At 42.7% G+C, this 19,201-nt stretch overlaps 1 protein-coding gene across 1 annotated transcript in view; it reads left to right on the top strand.

Moving 5' to 3' along the window:
• TMTC1 (transmembrane O-mannosyltransferase targeting cadherins 1) overlaps positions 1–19,201 on the top strand; it is a 175,791-nt gene that overhangs the window by 151,843 nt on the left and 4,747 nt on the right. Inside the window, exons 13-15 of the mRNA XM_084647478.1 lie at positions 5,213–5,321; positions 12,900–13,002; positions 16,594–16,729. Of these exons, the coding sequence (XP_084503604.1) occupies positions 5,213–5,321; positions 12,900–13,002; positions 16,594–16,729 (348 nt within the window). The remainder of the gene's footprint in view (positions 1–5,212; positions 5,322–12,899; positions 13,003–16,593; positions 16,730–19,201) is intronic.

The following is a 19,201-nucleotide window of genomic DNA, read 5'->3' as shown; positions in this document are numbered from 1 at the left end:
AAAAATTATTCTGAGGGAAGTCAGAGTCAAATTCTGCAGAGTTTCTTATGTTTATATCTACTTATTTTGGAGGAAGCCTGCTGTGCACTTCATTAGATTGCACTACCACTGGAGTTTCGAGAAAAGGAAACTTCAGTATTTTGGAGAAATGAATTTGCTGTTAACATGTACGAATCTGCCTCTCCTTCCCCTTTGGAAATAACCTGTCTATCCAGACAGCTGTTCCCAGTGATCTGGGCTTGAGTAAATTTGTTTTGGAATCCACAAGATGGAATCTTTTGGTTTTTTAGAGTAGTCCCATTTTAAAAAAACTTTCCATTTCCCGTTTTGGCCACAGTACTGACAGCAAGGGGCCAGAAGATGAATTTTCACAGGAAGCACTACATGATAACAATGAGTTAATGAACCCCTGGCTTTGTTTACATACTCTGAAAGAAACTTGAATGGCATCATTTTCTTGCCTTGTATAAATATCAGACAAAGGATAGCTAAACCGTGCAAACAGCTTTCTCAGTAAAAAAGCAATCACTAATAGACTCACTTCAAATGAAAAATCACATCCCCATCCTTTTGTAGCCCATGATCGTCATGGCTCAGAATGCCTCTCCCTTTGAGCTTAATATTTCTTTTAAAGCTCTGCATCATGGAGATATCTAACTCATGTCTATATATTCAGAACTGGTGAGATTTAACTTGCAAAAACAGAGTAATATGGAGTATTCATACCAGAATTTCTCATACAGATTTTTTGAAGAATTCCGTTAAAAAAAGATATAACAGTTTGTAAATATATAGGAGAAGTGAATACGCATGAACACACATACATGTGCACACATAACCCTGAGTTTGTTACTGCAGGAAGAATAGGAGAGAATGTCCTTTTTGCTGTATCCCTTCAAATGTAAGGATATATAACAGGCAGTACGGCACCTCTGTCTAATAAAAACTTCCATACTCTGTGCACTGTAAGTATGTTATGGCTACACTTTCAAAGAAAAGATTGAATGCCTCGAGGCCTGTTAACTGAAATCTAGAGCTTATTCCTAGGTCAGACTACACAGTACATAGAGGAGCATGCAAGATGTCTAGTACAGTTATTGCAATGATTTAGCCCAGGTTTACCAAGACCACCTATCCTGAGGAGGGAGAGATGTCAGTCTGCCCTCTCTTCTGAACTTCTCAGATTCAGACTGTGGGCCATAGGTGTGAATGTGCTGAAATAGCCCTGTGTGTTTGTCTGAACGGGGCAGAGGGTATCATGGATAAGTTAAATTCATCAGAAACTTTGCATGATTAATAGCTTTTGGAGATTAAAACATTTCCCCTTCCCACCAAACGATCAAACCGAATGCTGCTATATCTTAGGGACATCAGTCCAGAGTTTGGGTAGAGTCTTTGATTTGAAACTCTACATTGTACTGACAGTATAAGCATGCTTCTTGAACCAAATCATATATATATAACTTGTTGACCACAGTACTGTGTACATAGTTTTACCCCTTTCAGAAAAATGTAGCTATTTTAAAACTGGAAACAGGAAGATTCTGTATTGTAGATGGATGCCAAAGGAGTAAGTTGTCCGTATTCATTTTAACACACATTGTCCAATTTGTTTAGATATTTATTTACAGATAAGCGTAGCTAGAGACAGTAGATGTCTTTTGCTTATGATGCTAAACCAAGATCTTTTCTCCTGGCTTTTGGTAGCTATCCAAGTAGAAGTTAAAAGACTCCATGGCATTTTGTTTGTGAGAAGAGGATAACTCCTGTGGCTTGGCTGATATATTTTCTATTGAGGAAAACTCTGTTAAGGTTGTGTGTGAGCCACTACTGAGTGCACAGTGGACCCAGTGTTTGTGCAGACATTGTTCTACCAGTATCTAATGCTTTACTTTATGAAGTCATTTGGGATATTTTGAAAGTAAAAGGTGCTACAGAAAATCAAATCCTATGCTATTCTTTTCTCTGCCTGTGAAATTTATCCCACTACAGAGACCCCTCACAAGGCCCTATGAATCACTTAAGCTCCATGTTATGGGTTTAAGTGGTACCTCGGCCTCTGTGTAGGATGAATTTCACCCTCTCTGTATAGCAGTGAAGGTGTCCATTCATCTGGCTTTTGCCATGATAGATAACGAATGCATAGAAAATAAGCATATCAAAAAATCCTCCCTTTGCACCATACAATATGAGTTTAAACAAATCGTTTTTAAAATGAAAAAAACCCATACGGTCTCCATCCTGCAAGATGCTGAGCACTTTGGCTCTGATCCAGAAAAGCATTTCAACACATCATTAACTTTCTACTTATGTGCTTAAAGTTAAGAATGTGTAAATGCTTGGCTACATCGGGGCCAGAGTACTCTGCATCGTGCAGGGTTGCGCCCTGTTAGAGGTTGTTGTATCTGTTCTTTTCATATAATTTGGTCTGTCACAACAAAAAGATTCCGTAATCTTTTCCCCCTTCCCTTTAAGGAGACACATTGTTCTGGGATCAAACAAAAACGGCTATTCAGAAAAAAAGAGTCATTAAGAGTGCATGCTTGTGGTTAATGGGGACTTTTACTGCTGTCGAGTGGATCACTTAATCCTTTTATTTCTGTATCTGGCATTTCCTACATTCCTGCCAAACCGTTGATAACTTTACAAAGCAGACGTCTGTTTTCAATTTATATAAATGTGTCACAAAACTCCAGCCAAAGAATCCAAAAGTTTTCTGAATTGACAAACTACCTAGCCTTTAATTAGTAAGGGGGAAAGTGGTTCTGTATTTGTTTTTGCTTATTTGGGTAATTTAGATTGAGTACCACTGTAAGAAGGAAAAGACTAGCCCAACTGTTTTTACTTAACTTAAAGCACAGGGAAAATATTCTTTCAGTTATATAACTAGAAAGGAGAAAAAATCTGAAAAGCCACAAATACTATCAGCTGAAATTTTCACCTTATAAACAAGATCTGATTTCTTGGCCTTGTCGCCCAGATGAAATCCAAGGCAAAGGCTGCAACTTTTCACATATATCCCATGCTTCAGAGTCCTTTGTTTCTTTTCAAAGGCTACAATGTTCATATTACTTTGTGCACCCAACACAAAGAAAGCTTGTTGGCTCAGTCCAAATAAACATCCATAGCCACTCACCCAGGGAAGCTGCTCCCTTTTCCAAGGCGAGAAATACAGTAAGCCCTTCCACTGCAATGGGAGCTTACCACATTAGGCTTTCCACAACCATCTCTGGCCATGCCCTTCCTAGGAGCAGAGTCAGGGACTCTCCCCAGCCCAGCAATGGTCAAGATGCTTGGGAATGGAGTTAGTGATACTGGGCTGTCAAAAACATGAAAATATATTCCACTTAAAATGTATACTATGCCTATATAACACATTTTTATCTAAAGGATCTCAAAGCACAAACAGCTTTAAGGTTCGTAAAGCCCTTATGGAGTATGTAAGTTTTATTATCCCCATTTTGTGGATGGGGGAAGCAGAAGCAGAGAGAGGTTTCCCATAAGTGACCTTTTCCAGGTGAGTCAGTGATAGACACGGGAATAGATCCCAAGCGTCCTGACTAGCAACCCACTGTTCTAAACCCTAGACATTTCTTCCCATAAGGCAAGTGACTTCCTAATGGCTTCTGTGGGAGAGTTCCATGTCAGGGGTAGGGCATTGTGCTCTGATGAAATTTTCATTAGCTTGCCTTTGACTTATATCTAACTCGTGACCAGTCAGAGTTTCATAGATTTGTCCTCTTTATAGACTCCAGAATTAAAGACAAATGTGGCTGGAGTTCCATAATTTTATAAACCATTATGTTTGTATTTTTGCAAGGGGAGAATATGGCATGTACTGATTACTATGTAGACAGTGTGAAATGTTTTCATGCCATATAGAATACTGCAGAGTTCACTTGTATGCATTACGACTTATCTGTTTTGCCTTCATCTGAAGCATCAGATAATGGCCACCACTGTAGCCAGACTACCACAGTAATGGAGCCAAAGGTCTAATCCGTTCAGGAACAAGTACTCCTTTTCTTTCTGTTGGCTCCAAACTCCCTTATATGAGAATAACCTGCATCAGGGAGAGGACATGCTTTTAGTTGAAACTCTCAGAAGTTCCATGATTATTTTTGTCTGTAGTGGGCAGATTTTCTGCTCCCACAGAAGAAACCAGAGGTTGGGTTCCCTTAACCTAAAGATCTTGAGAGATACACATGATGTAAAGGATATTTGAGTGGATGCCTCTTGCCTCTCCTCTACCACATGGCCTTATTGGCTTATTGGCCTTCATAGAGCTGACTCCTGAAGAGTTAAAGTTGTGTTTCGCGTGGCTTCCCCAATCATGGCTGGTTCTAGAACCTTCCCTGACTACTCCACCTAAAACCGCCTTCTCTCTTTATAACATGGAAGGGGAAACCGCACAAATTACCAAAGCATCATGCTGTATTTTGGTTTACTCCACACCTGTCAAAAGAGGAATAACCAGAGGAGCTCAGCCAGCTTTCATGCCCCTCCCTGCCAACAGAGCTGGAATGCTGCAAAAGTTGCCAGTGAACGGCTGCTGCAGAGATGAGACCCCACATTACCATTTCTTAAAGGGATTCTCTTATCTCTTCTCAAATCACTCTGAGAGTTTCCTGGTAGGTTTGTCCAGCTGATGTCAGCAATTACTGTGAAAACAGGTCCCACTATAGGCAACGTGTTGCAGGGGAGGAGGGCATGCGGGGTCATGTGCCTTCATTTTTGCTGCTCACACAGACTGAGCATGCTCAGTAACGTCTTGTGAAGTTACTGCCCTCATTCTGCCCTTTCCCTTGCTCCCCCCAATGGCACATATTGGTCATCTCCCCTGCCTCCCCCCACCCCAAATATATAGAGAAGTGCTGTAGACGGAGAAGAATCTTTGTGTTGAACTTGTATATTTCACAGCAAGCTCTAGAAATCCATACAAGGAATCTGCAGGTGCCAAGGTACAAACTTACCATGTATCCGATAACTTCAGTTCTTGACTTTTCCTCCTCCCGCTGACAGAGAGGCTATGGAATTTTATACTGCCTCAGGAGATTCTGGTTACCTAGACTGTGGATAGAAGGCCAGAGTTAATTAGTTAGCCTTTGTTGAAAAGAACAAGACAGGGACTTTGAAGTCTTTTTGAAGTATTTAATCGATAGGTGACGTAAACATGTTGTTAAAAGAACTTTGTTTCTTTTATGACTTGCAGGTCCCAAGGGAAGAAAGAGGAAGCTGTGTTCTTATTGAGAGATTCCATAAAATATGGTCCAGAGTTTGCCGATGCTTACTCAAGTCTTGCTTCCCTGTTGGCTGAACAGGTAACCAGTAACATTTACACTTGGGTAGCTCATTCCTTCTATGCACGATGCATTGATGTTACCTTTTGACATGCCTAATTTTTGTCTGAATACAATAAAAACTCTCTCACCAATACATGAGAACAGCCATTCTGGGTCGGACCGATGGTCCATCCAGCCCAGCATCCTGTCTTCTGATGGTGGTCAATGCCAGATACTTCAGAGGGAAAGAACAGAACAGGGCAATTTCAAGTGATCCATCCTCTGTCATCCTGTCCCAGATTCTGGCAGCTGAAGGTTTAGGGACATCCAAAGCATGGGGTTGCATCCCTGACCTGTCCCATCCCTATCATATATCTGTTTTTAAAAATGTAATTCTGTGAATATCTGGGTATGACAGCTGGTGTATTTTAAAATAAATTGCTTCAGAATGGCAAACCCACTTTGAGATAGTAATTTGATGGAGCTGATTTGAGGTTATGTTAGTACATTGTGAACTCTTTTAATGTAATCGGAAAGCTTTTCAAGTTATTGAAGCTATAGAGAAATCATGATCTATTACATAGCGCACCTAGAGTGTGATAATAGGCAAACTATACAATACATTACATACAAAAAACACAGTGTTTAAAAGAACATTATTAAGGGTGCAAAGTCAAGCACTGAAAAGTTAGGAAGTGCCAGAATTAAGCTTGCTTGGGCAATCTTAATTTGGTCCCCCTTCTTCATATGCATTATGATTCAGTCTTTAATTATGTGATCGCGTACTGTTTTTACACAAGACCACTGCCTCACTCAATGTGCAGGATGGATAGTCTTCACTTAATGCACAGTTGTTCAGTGTTTTCTTTTCTCCTCAATATGTGGTTCTAGGCCTGCTTACTGCACATTGTTCAAACCCCACTCTGAAGACAGAAATTATTAATTTCCTCCTGGGCTTTTCTGCTGCGCTTATCACTATAATATCTGAGTGTTTCACAAATATTTACTTTATTTTCAAAATACTCCTGTGACATGAGTGGGTTTTATCCCCATTTTACAGATGGGGAGCTGAGGCACAAAGAGATTAAGGTCAAAAGTATCCAGTAATTTTGGGTGCCGAATTTGAGACATTCAGGACCTGATTTTTTAGAGAACATAGCATCACATAGCACTTTGTATGTTCAAAATGCAGCTCTCATTGATTTCACTTGCAACTGAGAGTGCTCAGCGGTTCTGCAAATCAGATCCCAGGATCTTAAGTTGGACTCTCCGAAAATGAGAACACGCAATCAGTGTCCACCTGTGAAAAGTTGGGTTTCAGTGACTTTAGCATCACATATGAACTCTGTGGCAGAGACAGGACTAGAATCTAATTCCCAAGGCAGCATTCAACTGCCTTAACCATGAGACTGTCCTTTCTCTTCCTACAATCCCCTGCCTCATTCACTACACACCTTCCAACTTCTGCAACAAATAAGGCAAGGGTCCAACAGACGACAATTTCCTTCTCTCTACAGTCCTCATTCATCCCTAGGGCATGTCCATCCTGTGCACTGAATAAAGCAGGGGTCCTGTGGAAAAAGTAGCTTGTGACCATGCAATTAAAGACTGTACCATAAAGCGTACAGAAAAGGAGGCCGAATGATTAGAAGTACTGGTCATAAGGTTGTCAGGACAATTAAACAATATAGTGTTGTAAGGCCGTATGTCCAAAGGAAATGTCCTTAGCTGTAGTTCCCTTGACTTAGAAATGCAAAGTCCACTAATAATGGATCTACTCCACACACAGTTTGTCCATCCTCTTGTGGGTTGTTGACTAAGTGGAGGAAAAAAAAGATGGTCTGTACCGTTTCCCCAGATGGTAACAACTTCCTTTAGCTTTTTAACACCTCCACATTTCAAACCACACAAGATTAATAGTTGACTCTGCAGTCCTTGTACTGCGTACCGCTTACAGAAACAGACCTGTTGACTTCCATGGGACTGCTCATTCAAGTAAGTTCTATTCCACATGATTAAGGGCTGCAGAGTCAGACCCTAACTGTGCAAAGCTCCTTGAGGAATACAGTACAGGAAATTCTGCCAGCATTGGCCTGATGATATATGTGTTGGGAAGGAGAAATTAGAACTCATTTTTCAGTTGCAGTCTGATTTCTTCCTTTTAAAGAAATGTATTATTTGTAGTTCTTAAAAGGAATTAAGTTCATGGCCTTTGTTCTTTCTATTTGGAGCATAATTTGGAACACACATTTTTGCATTTTTGGATACTTTTAACACACAATATGCAAAACTTATCCCAGTAACAACTTGTTTTTAAAAAAAATGGTGTCTAGCTGTGAGGGAGGGAGTATTACAAGAATTTTATCTCGCACATGTCTGAAAAGGGGGTTGGAGTTACTAGAAGTTGCACACTTAATTAGCTCTCATGAAATAACCATGCTTCTGACAAACTACTGTCTCTGAGGTGGTGCGTGATGGCTAAAGAAGGCAAGAGCAGGTGGGAGTGACACAGTGAGATGGCATCTTGATTGCCTTGGTCCTACACAGTATGTTCCCCAGTAATTTGAGAGCTATGAATTTGAAATAGGCCTGAAAGTTACTTTGCTCCTGGAGTTGTAAAAGATGCTCTTAAGAAGAAAGTCTCATGCTCAAGGGATTTAGTACAGACTGCCGTAATTCAATGTCTTCTAGTCCCTTACAAGGTGACTTTCAAACCAGAGCAGGCTCAACAGGAGAACACTTACACAACACACAGTTTCACTTGGTCAAAGCTTCCTATGTTCCCTTTGCTGTTTATGAAGATATTTGCGCCATTAAGCAAAGATGCCTCTCTCACTGAGAGCCCAACTCCTCCCCCTGCTTGGTCTCAGTTGCAGCTGGTTGTTTGTGCCATGCTAATATGTTGCCATGGAAACGGTTGTGATCTCAAAGTGTGATATCACCAGTTTTACAGTGATGCAACTCTACTGCCTTCACTGGAGTTTGTGCTGATTTACTCCGGTCTCCGCAGGATTGCCAACTCTCCTGGTTTTATCCTGCGACTCATGATATTTGATGTTTCTTCTTCAGACTTCAGCTTCCGGAGTCAAGTTGTTTTGTGAGAATCTCCACTTTTTTCTTTTTCACAAGGAGATTTCTAGCCCTTGTGGTTGCAGAGAAAAGCCAGAAAATGTGACCTGAACTCACCCTACAGGCTGAGAAGGCAAATTAAAAGCTCCCAGAAATGTTGTGTTTAAATCTCATAAAAATCTTGACGAATTCATCAATCCGTCGGCGTACAGAGTATCTATACTGAAGCACTGCAGCAGTGCAGTTGTGTGCTGTAGCGTTTTAAGGGTAGACAAGTCCTAACAGAGGATTTTCTCCGAAAGCTGCCCTTTGTTTTAGTTAAGAATTCATGATGCTAACTGTACTTCTTATTTTCCCTGGTAGAATACAAGGGGGTGGTAATTCCATATAGGGATATGCAAACTGAACATGTTTAAAAATGTTTCTGTGTGTTATCACACCCTATCTTTTTTGCTGGTAAATGTGAAAGCACTTAACTATGACAGCCATTTGCTTTCATCAAGTCATATTTTTTCAAATGCCATTAATTTCAGCTTCCCATTTCTTAAATGAATATGAAGAGACGAGCTGGTGCATTTAAAAAAAATGTGTGGGCCATATTCTGCTCTCCGTTACACCACTCTAGATCCAGAGTAAGTCCAGTGAATAAGCTCTGGGATTCACTGGTGTAACGACTGAGAGGAGAATTTGAATCTGTGTCAAGAAGCAAAAACATTCTGGTCCACTCCAGGTATTAGGAAATTCCGCTGTGAGAAGATACTACAGCCAACATTTTCCAGTGCCCAACTTGGCACTCTACAGCGGCCTCATTCTGAAAAGTCCTGAGCACCCAGAATCAGGCTCCTTTTAGAGTGTGTCAACTGGGGCACCCAAAAAGGCTGGTCACTTTTGAGTATCTTGGTTTAAAGATCCTTGTAACAAAGCATAATCAGTTATTTGCAAATATATATTATATAATTGATTGGGACTAAAGTGGTGCAGTGGGTTAATAGCCTTTTGCTATTTTAAACTTAGATTCAAATCCTGGTTGTGAAAATCCCTCTTGGTGGTCTCACAAGATTATCAAACAGCTGATCTCATTTGGGAGTCTCAGGAAGAGGCCCTGGTCTGTCATTGCAGGGTTGTTCCAGATTTTTAAGGTGCAGGAACAGCAACAGAGCGGGTGGCAGAAATTTGCACAACATCTATCTGCACCATGTTTGGCTCTCACCATTAAAATGCTTCCCTTTCACAAGCATTAAATAATATCACCCACAGCAAATGTATGAACTGAGAGGGGAGAGAAAAAACAGTAATTCTTTAACACTCTTATGTATGAGCAAGCAGGTAGTTTTCTCATACCAGCTGGACTGTGGGAAGTGGGAAACCTGATAACTGCTATTCGATCAGAATTAAAGACCTTATTCTCCTCATAGTGTCTGGCTGCATACTCATGAAATTCACACTAGAATCATAGAATATCAGGGTTGGAAGGGACCCCAGAAGGTCATCTAGTCCAACCCCCTGCTCGAAGCAGGACCAATTCCCAGTTAAATCATCCCAGCCAGGGCTTTGTCAAGCCTGACCTTAAAAACCTCTAAGGAAGGAGATTCTACCACCTCCCTAGGTAACGCATTCCAGTGTTTCACCACCCTCTTAGTGAAAAAGTTTTTCCTAATATCCAATCTAAACCTCCCCCACTGCAACTTGAGACCATTACTCCTCGTTCTGTCATCTGCTACCATTGAGAACACTCTAGAGCCATCCTCTTTGGAACCCCCTTTCAGGTAGTTGAAAGCAGCTATCAAATCCCCCCTCATTCTTCTCTTCTGCAGGCTAAACAATCCCAGCTCCCTCAGCCTCTCCTCATAACTCATATGTTCCAGACCCCTAATCATTTTTGTTGCCCTTCGCTGGACTCTCTCCAATTTATCCACATCCTTCTTGTAGTGTGGGGCCCAAAACTGGACACAGTACTCCAGATGAGGCCTCACCAATGTCGAATAGAGGGGAACGATCACGTCCCTCGATCTGCTCGCTATGCCCCTACTTATACATCCCAAAATGCCATTGGCCTTCTTGGCAACAAGGGCACACTGCTGACTCATATCCAGCTTCTCGTCCACTGTCACCCCTAGGTCCTTTTCCGCAGAACTGCTGCCTAGCCATTCGGTCCCTAGTCTGTAGCTGTGCATTGGGTTCTTCCGTCCTAAGTGCAGGACCCTGCACTTATCCTTATTGAACCTCATCAGATTTCTTTTGGCCCAATCCTCCAATTTGTCTAGGTCCTTCTGTATCCTATCCCTCCCCTCCAGCGTATCTACCACTCCTCCCAGTTTAGTATCATCCGCAAATTTGCTGAGAGTGCAATCCACACCATCCTCCAGATCATTTATGAAGATATTGAACAAAACCAGCCCCAGGACCGACCCTTGGGGCACTCCACTTGATACCGGCTGCCAACTAAACATGGAGCCATTGATCACTACCTGTTGAGCCCGACAATCTAGCCAGCTTTCTACCCACCTTATAGTGCATTCATCCAGCCCATACTTCCTTAACTTGCTGACAAGAATACTGTGGGAGACCATGTCAAAAGCTTTGCTAAAGTCAAGAAACAATACATCCACTGCTTTCCCTTCATCCACAGAACCAGTAATCTCATCATAAAAGGCGATTAGATTAGTCAGGCATGACCTTCCCTTGGTGAATCCATGCTGGCTGTTCCTGATCACTTTCCTCTCATGCAAGTGCTTCAGGATTGATTCTTTGAGAACCTGCTCCATGATTCACTAGCTAGAAGGTGGGTAACAGCGTGCCTTTCGTACGCAGGGTGTCGCCAGGTGCATTACAAAACAAAGAATTATAGCCTGATCTTCCGGAAGTGCTGAACACCCACAGATCCCATTGAAATCTATGGGGAGCTGCAAATGCTCCTTTGGGCTCATTTGATCCTGTTAATGTAGTGCAGGGGTGTACAGACAAGATAGCAGCATGTATTCAACAATAACTTAGAGCAGCCTTAGGGTGTGTCTACCTACAATAGAGGCTGCAGCCGCGCAGCTACGGTGCTCTAGTTGTGCCACTATAGTCCAGACACTCCCTGCGTCGATGGAAGGTTTTTTTCAGTTGATGTAGGTAGTCTGACTCTCCTCGAGGCAGTAGCTAGGTCATTGGAAACATTCTTCCATCAATCTAGCTGCATTTACCGTGGGGGTTAGGTCAACCTCACTACATCACACAGGGTGTGAATTGTTTCATAGCCCTGAGCAATGTAGCTAGAGCGACTTACATTTTAGATATAGACCATGCCTTAGACCAGTGATACTCAGACTGCAACTCACCAGCTACAAGTGGCTCTTTAATGTGTCTCCTGTGGCTCTTTGCAACACATGATATTAAAACACTGTGTGATTTAATTGTTAACCGGTCTAAGTTATTAACCAATCAGGGTGCTTTTACTATATTATTAACCAATTAAGTTATCAACTTGCACTAAATTATTCACTTATTTGCTGTGAGAATTCTATATATAAAAACTAAATATTTCCCCTGCCCTGCTGTTGAAATATGAATTGTACTGTAATAAATTAATTCACACTATTGTGGCTCTTTGGGGTAATGTTGATTGCTAATTTGTCTCCTGAGCCACTGGGGTCTGCATATCACTGCCTTACACCTTGGAACCCATTTTATTCAACAATCCACACCAGGTACTGCAGGGGCATGTGCAGGAATTTAAATTAGAATACTTTTGGAGGGGCACGTTAAACACACACAAATGAAAGTTTCACATGCCCAACCCCCATTTCTCTGGAGGCCTGTGGCGGCGAGGAGGCAGCCACTCCCCCTGCAGCCCAGGGAAGGGAGGAAGCAGCAGGGTGGCTGGCTGCAGGGTCGTCCCCACAACCCTACAGCTGCAGCCTGCAGCTTCTCCTTCCCTGCTGCTGGAGTCCCAGTGTTGCTGCCTGCTTTGCAGATGTCTGCTGAGTAAGTCAGGGGCTGGCGGCAGAGGAAACACCGGGGACTCCAACAGCAGGGAAGGAGAAGCTGCAGCTGTCGGGGAGGAGGAGCTCTGCTGGCAGCCAGATGCCCTGTTGCTTCCTCCCTCCCCGGGGCTGCAGGAACACACAGGGGTGGTGCCCCTGCTTCCCCCCCCACCCCCACTTTGTGCATGCCCCTGACACCAGGACAACCACTCAGGGCTGGAACTGAGTGAATAATTGCTGTTTGGCAACATTTACCAGCAACTGTGACAGTTACCACAGCTATCTCCTGTTGTTAATGTATGGGGAAGTGGAGGTAATTGCTAGTACCCCTGTGAGGTAACAGTTGGCAAACATTGACTCTGTGAGTGAAATCCTAGCCCCACTGAAGTCAATGGAGTAACTCCCATTGATTTTAATAGGGAACAAGAGTTCACCCTATGTGCACAGCCCCTAAATACCGAGATGAAATGACATGGACTGTTGAAGTTGTGTGTGATGATAACAAGGCATTTCCATGAAATATCTGTATGCAGTAACAAAGCTGGTGTTACCACGAATAACAAATCTTCTTTTGTTTAAGGAACAATTTAAAGAAGCCCAGGAGGTTTATCAGGCTGGGATAGAGAATTGTCCAGAGAGCTCTGATCTGCATAATAACTATGGTGTTTTCTTAGTTGATACTGGTAAGTGAGATGGAGCTAGCAGATTTATGTTGCTGGCTTATTTGCTGTCTTGAGTGGGTCTGGTTTATTTAGTAGTGTATTTTTTAAAGATTGTCAAGGGCTCCCAGAGCAGAGGATGGACACACTTACATTGTAGCTTGTAAAACTCCTAATAAATACAGACTGTCCCTGCTCTCTTGAGACTGACCACAATGCTGAGGTTTGAAGAGATTTGTAACAAATGCTAACACTGTACAGCAGTGATTCTCAGTGTGTTTCCTGCCACATTTGTCTCGCCATACCAGTGCCTGCAGCTATATTCTCAAGGATGAGCAATGCATCACACAGTGGCCTGACGATCCTGTGATAATTTCCCCAGGAACACATGACCACTCAAAGCCACAGAGAGACAGACAGACACACCCATGTCACTTTTGTGGCTGTTTGTGACTCTGCTCAGTGACAAAGAAGCTGAATGCCACTGCTTTAAAATAAACAAAGCTTTGACACTACCATCATTTGGCAAAACAAAAACTTACGACTCTTGTGGAGAGAATGGATTTCTCAGCGGATTGGTAATGGGATACAGAGCCTTTCACTTCTATGCTATTGGTTCAAATCCAGCTTCCATGGCCCCGGGCAGTTCCTGGCATCCACATAATAAAAATCACCACCCCAACTGGCACCTTTTATTGGCAGTTTTAGAAGCAAGTCCAAGTTTTGACAGACACAGAAACTACCCTCTCGCTACCAGAGGTGGTCCCTGCAGAACTGGGTTGAGACATTGATGAAGTACTGCAGACATAGCCGATACCCATTTTGTGCTTCAGGCTATGCTGTTTTCACATCTAAAGTTAAAGAGGGGCAGACTCAGTTAATACTTGGAAGGGAGTCCTTGGAAAGCCAGGATCGAGAAGAAGTGGTGTTTGTGATTCTGCAGGTGGCACTCTTCCTTCTGAGTTGGTACAGATCCCTCACTCTTGTCTGATGTTAGTGGGCACTGTACTGCTGCCAGTAGAAAACAAAAGCGCTGAATATGTGGGGCCATGAAAGAAATCAGTGTGTTAAAGGCAGAAGTAGAGATTTTACCCTTGTGTCTTGACAAAGTTCAAACTTCCCTTCTAGTCCTAAACTGTTGTGTGAAGCTGCCAAGATGCCCTATTCCATTCTTGAGGTTCCATTTCAATTTAGCACGAATCCATTTCTCTTTGCACTTGTTCATTCTGCAAAGGGAAAGGGTAATTTGTTCCTGTTCTGTTGCCATACAGTTTCCCCCACACATAACTTTAAAAAAAAAAAGGCTGAATTTTGAAACTTGAAATATAAATAATCCTTTTGTGGATATGACCAAGTCTGAAGACAACTGGACAATAAAGTTATGAATGTTTGAAAAATGGCTACTGCACTTATGCAATGGAAAATTGTGTTAAGTCACTGAAAGTTAATTTGAGCAATCTACCCTCAAGTTTACTCCTCTCCAGTTAGCCTACCTTGAGTGACAGTGGCCATGCTTCAAATAACATGCAAGCTGCATAGCGTGACTGGATTAGCAGTTGATGAGATGCGCTAATTTGAATTCTCCTTCCCGGGCCAGCTAATTCAAATTAGAAGCACCACTGCCCTTAAGCTACAGCTTTTTGTGTGTAGATAGGGCTCAAGTTAGGGACAACACTAAAGTTAAAACTCATGTTATGTCTGCAGTGAAGAGAAGCCCTCAGTGGGCACACCGATAATGAGATGCACTCCTCCCTCCTGCGTAAGTGTGTACCTATTAAAGGTGCACCTAATATGTAGGCATTAGTTGGCCTTAAAGACTTAAGTTCTCTCATTAGCTGTGGGTTAAGTGCTTACTCCACTGTAAATATTAAGGCACTTCAAAGATGGAATCTTCTAAAGCATTCATTGTTCATCTGCTCATCAATGCGGGCAGTGTTAGGCCATCACTGAATATTCTACCCTGAAGGGTTATGTCCTCTGCTGGCTTTGAGGTATTTTAAGTGCTTATCATTCTCATTATGGATTTCTCTCTTGCTTTCCTTTAAAAATTCAAGGAAATAGAATAGAAAAAAGTGTTAATGTAATGTTCTATGTTGTACAGATAAGTATTCCCTACCTTTTTGTGACTAAGTTTAGGTTCTAGCCCTATTGCACATGTGTACTGTTTTTTTCTGGCTAAAAATATAGTTTAATATATTGCTGTTTGCTGTGAAATGATTTGTCATAAAACATATGAAGGGACAGATCTTCAGCAGCTGCAAATAGACCGTTCCCGCTACGGTGATTTACACCTGAGAAACTGACTGAGAAACTGGCCCAAGATATGCAACATCGCTGAGTTAACATCTACTGAAGTTTTCATATTTGCATTGCTGGGATGTTAGTGATTGCAACTATGCCTATGCTTATTTTGTAGTTAATATGCAGTGTGTATGTGCGTAAAGTATGGTGAGATCCTTCAGTATGAGAGGCTGTACATAAAATTATTATAAAGACAAATTCACTCCCAGGACTAGCAATCTGGCACCTTTCTTCAGCACAGAATGAACTTCAGCATTTTTTTAAAACGTGAGGTGCAGAAGAATGATTATAATTTTTCAAGTAACTTGCACAATATTTTGTTTTGTATTTGTGTCTGATCTGGTGGATTTCAGAATCGCATTTGTTATTTTGTGTGTAGATAGGTAAAATGCAGTGACACAGTGCCACCCAATGGTTCCTCTGAAGCATAGACATCTTGATTATATTCTACAAAACAAGCATTTTCTACCAATACATTCTAAACCCTGAAAATAACTACACCAGCGTGGGGATTAGTGATCTGTTGGAGTCTGCCCCAGGTGCCTTTTGAGTCCTGAGTGCAAAGTCTGTGTGTGCCCTCAGCCACCCAAAAGGGAATCAGTAGCCTGCCATTGTTGCAAACTGTGGAGTAGGTTATTATTTGTGTATGGCTGCTGGATTTGAATCTTTTTTTCCAAATATTAAAAATGCATGGTTGTCCCGTTTAGCCTTCACAACAGTAATTCTGAGTGGAAAGAAGTAATAACACTGTAGGGGTAGGATTGAAATACCCTTTCTCTAAGTTTTGATTATATTTATTGTCAAATTAGTTTTTAGTTACTACTTTTCTTATTCCAGATTACCTGGATTTGAGAGATGACTTCTCTCTGTTCCCATTCTATGAGCCTAACTGTCCTTTCAACTACTGCTTGTAACCCAGTAGCCACTTACTGCTCCCACTTTCTATCAGAAAAAAATTATTTCCCTCAGTAGCCACAGTCATTTTAAAACTGGAGCTGTTTGTCCTGTCTACTTTTTTTTTCAGCCTCTGTCCTTTACAGCTGGGTAAATTTGTGCCTAAAGTTAGGCTCCTAAATCTCATTTTCCCCTTACTCTTTTATTTGAATAGCAATTTTCCTTTGTGCGTCATTTCAAGAAGAGATGAGACCGGATTTCTCTCTCATGATGGTTCCCACCTTCCAAGTACACTGAACACTGATGAAAGGAGTATTTTGCAACTGATGATGATGATTCTAAAGAATCAGAAGCCTGATTTAGTGCTGAAACGTTTGAGACTTCCTTAAGGCACCAGCCTAACAGTCTTTTGCTTTGCAGGGGCTCCTGAGAGAGCAGTGTCCCACTACCAGCAGGCCATCTGGCTCAGCCCAAACCATTATGTGGCCATGGTGAACCTGGGCAGGCTCTACCGCTCTCTGGGGCAGAACAAAGAGGCTGAAGCTTGGTACAAACGGTAGGTAATAGAAATAGGATGAAACTTAATAGTGCAAAGTGGTTGTGCACTTAGGGACTAACAACAAGAATTTTCCCTGTAAGCTGGGGATGTATCAGTTGGAAGCAACAGAGGAGGAGAAAGGCCTAGGTGTACTGCGTGATCACAGGATTACTATGAGCTGCCAATGTGATGTGGCCATGAAAAAAAGGTTAGTGCAGTCCTAGGATGCATCAGGCGAGGTATTTCCAGTAGAGACAGGGAAGTGTTATTGACATAATACAAGGCACTGGGGAGACCTCCTCTGGAATACTGTGTGCAATTCTGGTCTCCCATGTTTACAAAAGATGAGTTCAAACTGGAGCAGGTGCAGAGAAGGGCTACTAGGATGATCTGAGGAATGGAGAACCCACCTTATGAGAGGAGACTTAAGGAGCTTGGCTTGTTTAGCCTAACCAAACAAAGGCTGAGGGAAGATCTGACTGCTCTCTCTAAGTAAACATCAAAGGGGAAACACTAGGAAGGGAGAGGATTTCTTTAAATTAAGGGCCATTGTTGGCATAGGATATAGATTGGTCATCAATAAGTTTAGGCTTAAAATTAGATGAAGGTTTTTAACCATCAGGGGAGTGAAATTCTAGAGCAACTTTCCACGGGAAGCAGTGGGGGCAAAAAACCTAATTTGTTTTAAGACTGAGCTTGATAAGTTATTGGAGGGGATGGTATGATGAGGTTGCCTAAAATGGCATATGACTTACCCATGACAGCTATTAGCAAATGTCTCCAATGGGAGATGGAACACTAGAGTGGGAGGGCTGAGTTACTACAGATAATTCTTTCTCTGGTATCTGGTGGTGGGTCTCACCCACATGCTTAGGTTCTAACTGATCACCATAATTAGGGTCAGGAAGGAATTTTCCCCAGGTCAGACTGGCAGAGACCCTGCAGGGGTTTCACCTTCATCTGCAGCATGGGGCATGGGTCACTTTCTGGTTTGAACTAGAGTAAATGGTAGATTCTCTGTATCTTGAAGTCTTTAAATCAAGATTTGAGGTTGTCAGTAACTAAGCCAAAGGTTAGTTACCTAGTACAGGAGTGGCTGAGTGAGGTTCTGTGGCCTGTGATGTGCAGGAGGTTAGACTAGATGAATACAATGGCCCCTTCTGGCCTTAAAATCTATGGGTACATCTACACTGTGATAAAAGACCTGGAGCATGGCTGCAGCTGGCCCAAGTCAAGTGACTTGGGCTGCAGAGCTATAAAATTGCAGTGTAGATGTTTGAGATCAGGCTGGAGCCTGGGCTCTGAGACCCCATGAAGGGGGAGGGTCTCAGATCCTGGGCTCCAGCCCAAACCCTAACATCTACACTGCTACTGGTAGTCCTGCAGCCCAAACCCCGCTTGCCCGAGCCATCTGACCCCAGGCTCTGAGACTTGGTGCCAGGGGTATTTTATCACAGTGTAAATGTACCCTTTGAGTCCGTGATTCAGGACGGGAGGCTGACTCCTCACTTGTCCCCACCCACATCCAGTCTTTGTTACAAGACCTTACGAAGATTTGTTAGCATTTTAATCTTCCAGTGCAATGTTTCTTACTTACTCCGTCCGTCTGAGTGACACATGTTCACCATTGTTGCTGAGTCTGGCTGGTTTTTGAGGGTGCGCAGAGCACTGTGATTCAGTTGACGATCAGTCGGCCTGGACTGTTCAGTAAGTGCCTTGCTATGGTCCTCTTGAGCCCAGCCCCAGGACATCCTCTGCCACTTTCAGCTGCAGGGGTGTTCTGTTCATGAGCTCAGTGGTTTCTGGTTTGTTATCAGTAAACTGTTAATGCTGGTCACATGACACTAAAAGCATTCCAGGGAGGGACTGTCACGTCTGTATTCGAGTATGTAACTGCCAGGCAATCCTGAGCCAAGGCCTACACCTCCAAGAACCCACGCCTTCTTCAGGGCGTCTTCTGTTCTGCAATACAGCACTGCACTGTGTGCTGAACAAACAGCTTCTTTGGGATTTTCCTCCCAATGGGTAAGAGGGGATGGACTTTCCTTTGCCTCCTTGTTGGAACACCTCCCTTTTCTTACCTGCATTGCCACCCTCATCCCACAGCCAGTGGTTCTGGAACAATTTTTACAGTGTGGGTGCTGAAGGCGGAAACCATTATATTTGGGTTGATAAACACTACTTCAAGCCAGGGGCTCTGGCAGCACCCTTAGTTCCAGCACCACAGCTGCAGATTTCCATTCCCTTCGAACCTGTCCCTTCTGCTCCTTAGCAGGCCAGCTGGATTGCTGGTGGGGGCACTCCCTTCTCCCATCAGGGACTATGAATGCTGCCTCTACAGCTCTTCCCTTCTGGGCTGGCTTGGAGCAAAAGGTCAGAATGGGACCAACCCTTAGGCTCTGATCTGGCAGTGCAGAGCACTAACCTTTCCAAGGCAAATCCCACAGCAAATCCCACTCTTGTCTTACGCTCCGATCCCAGCATCACCTG

This window comes from Lepidochelys olivacea (assembly GCF_965140295.1).
Source record: "Lepidochelys olivacea isolate rLepOli2 genome assembly, chromosome: 1".
Classification (NCBI taxonomy): domain Eukaryota; kingdom Metazoa; phylum Chordata; order Testudines; family Cheloniidae; genus Lepidochelys; species Lepidochelys olivacea.
The sequence above is the reverse complement of the archived record's forward strand: the minus strand, read 5'-3'. Positions and strand labels throughout refer to the sequence as shown.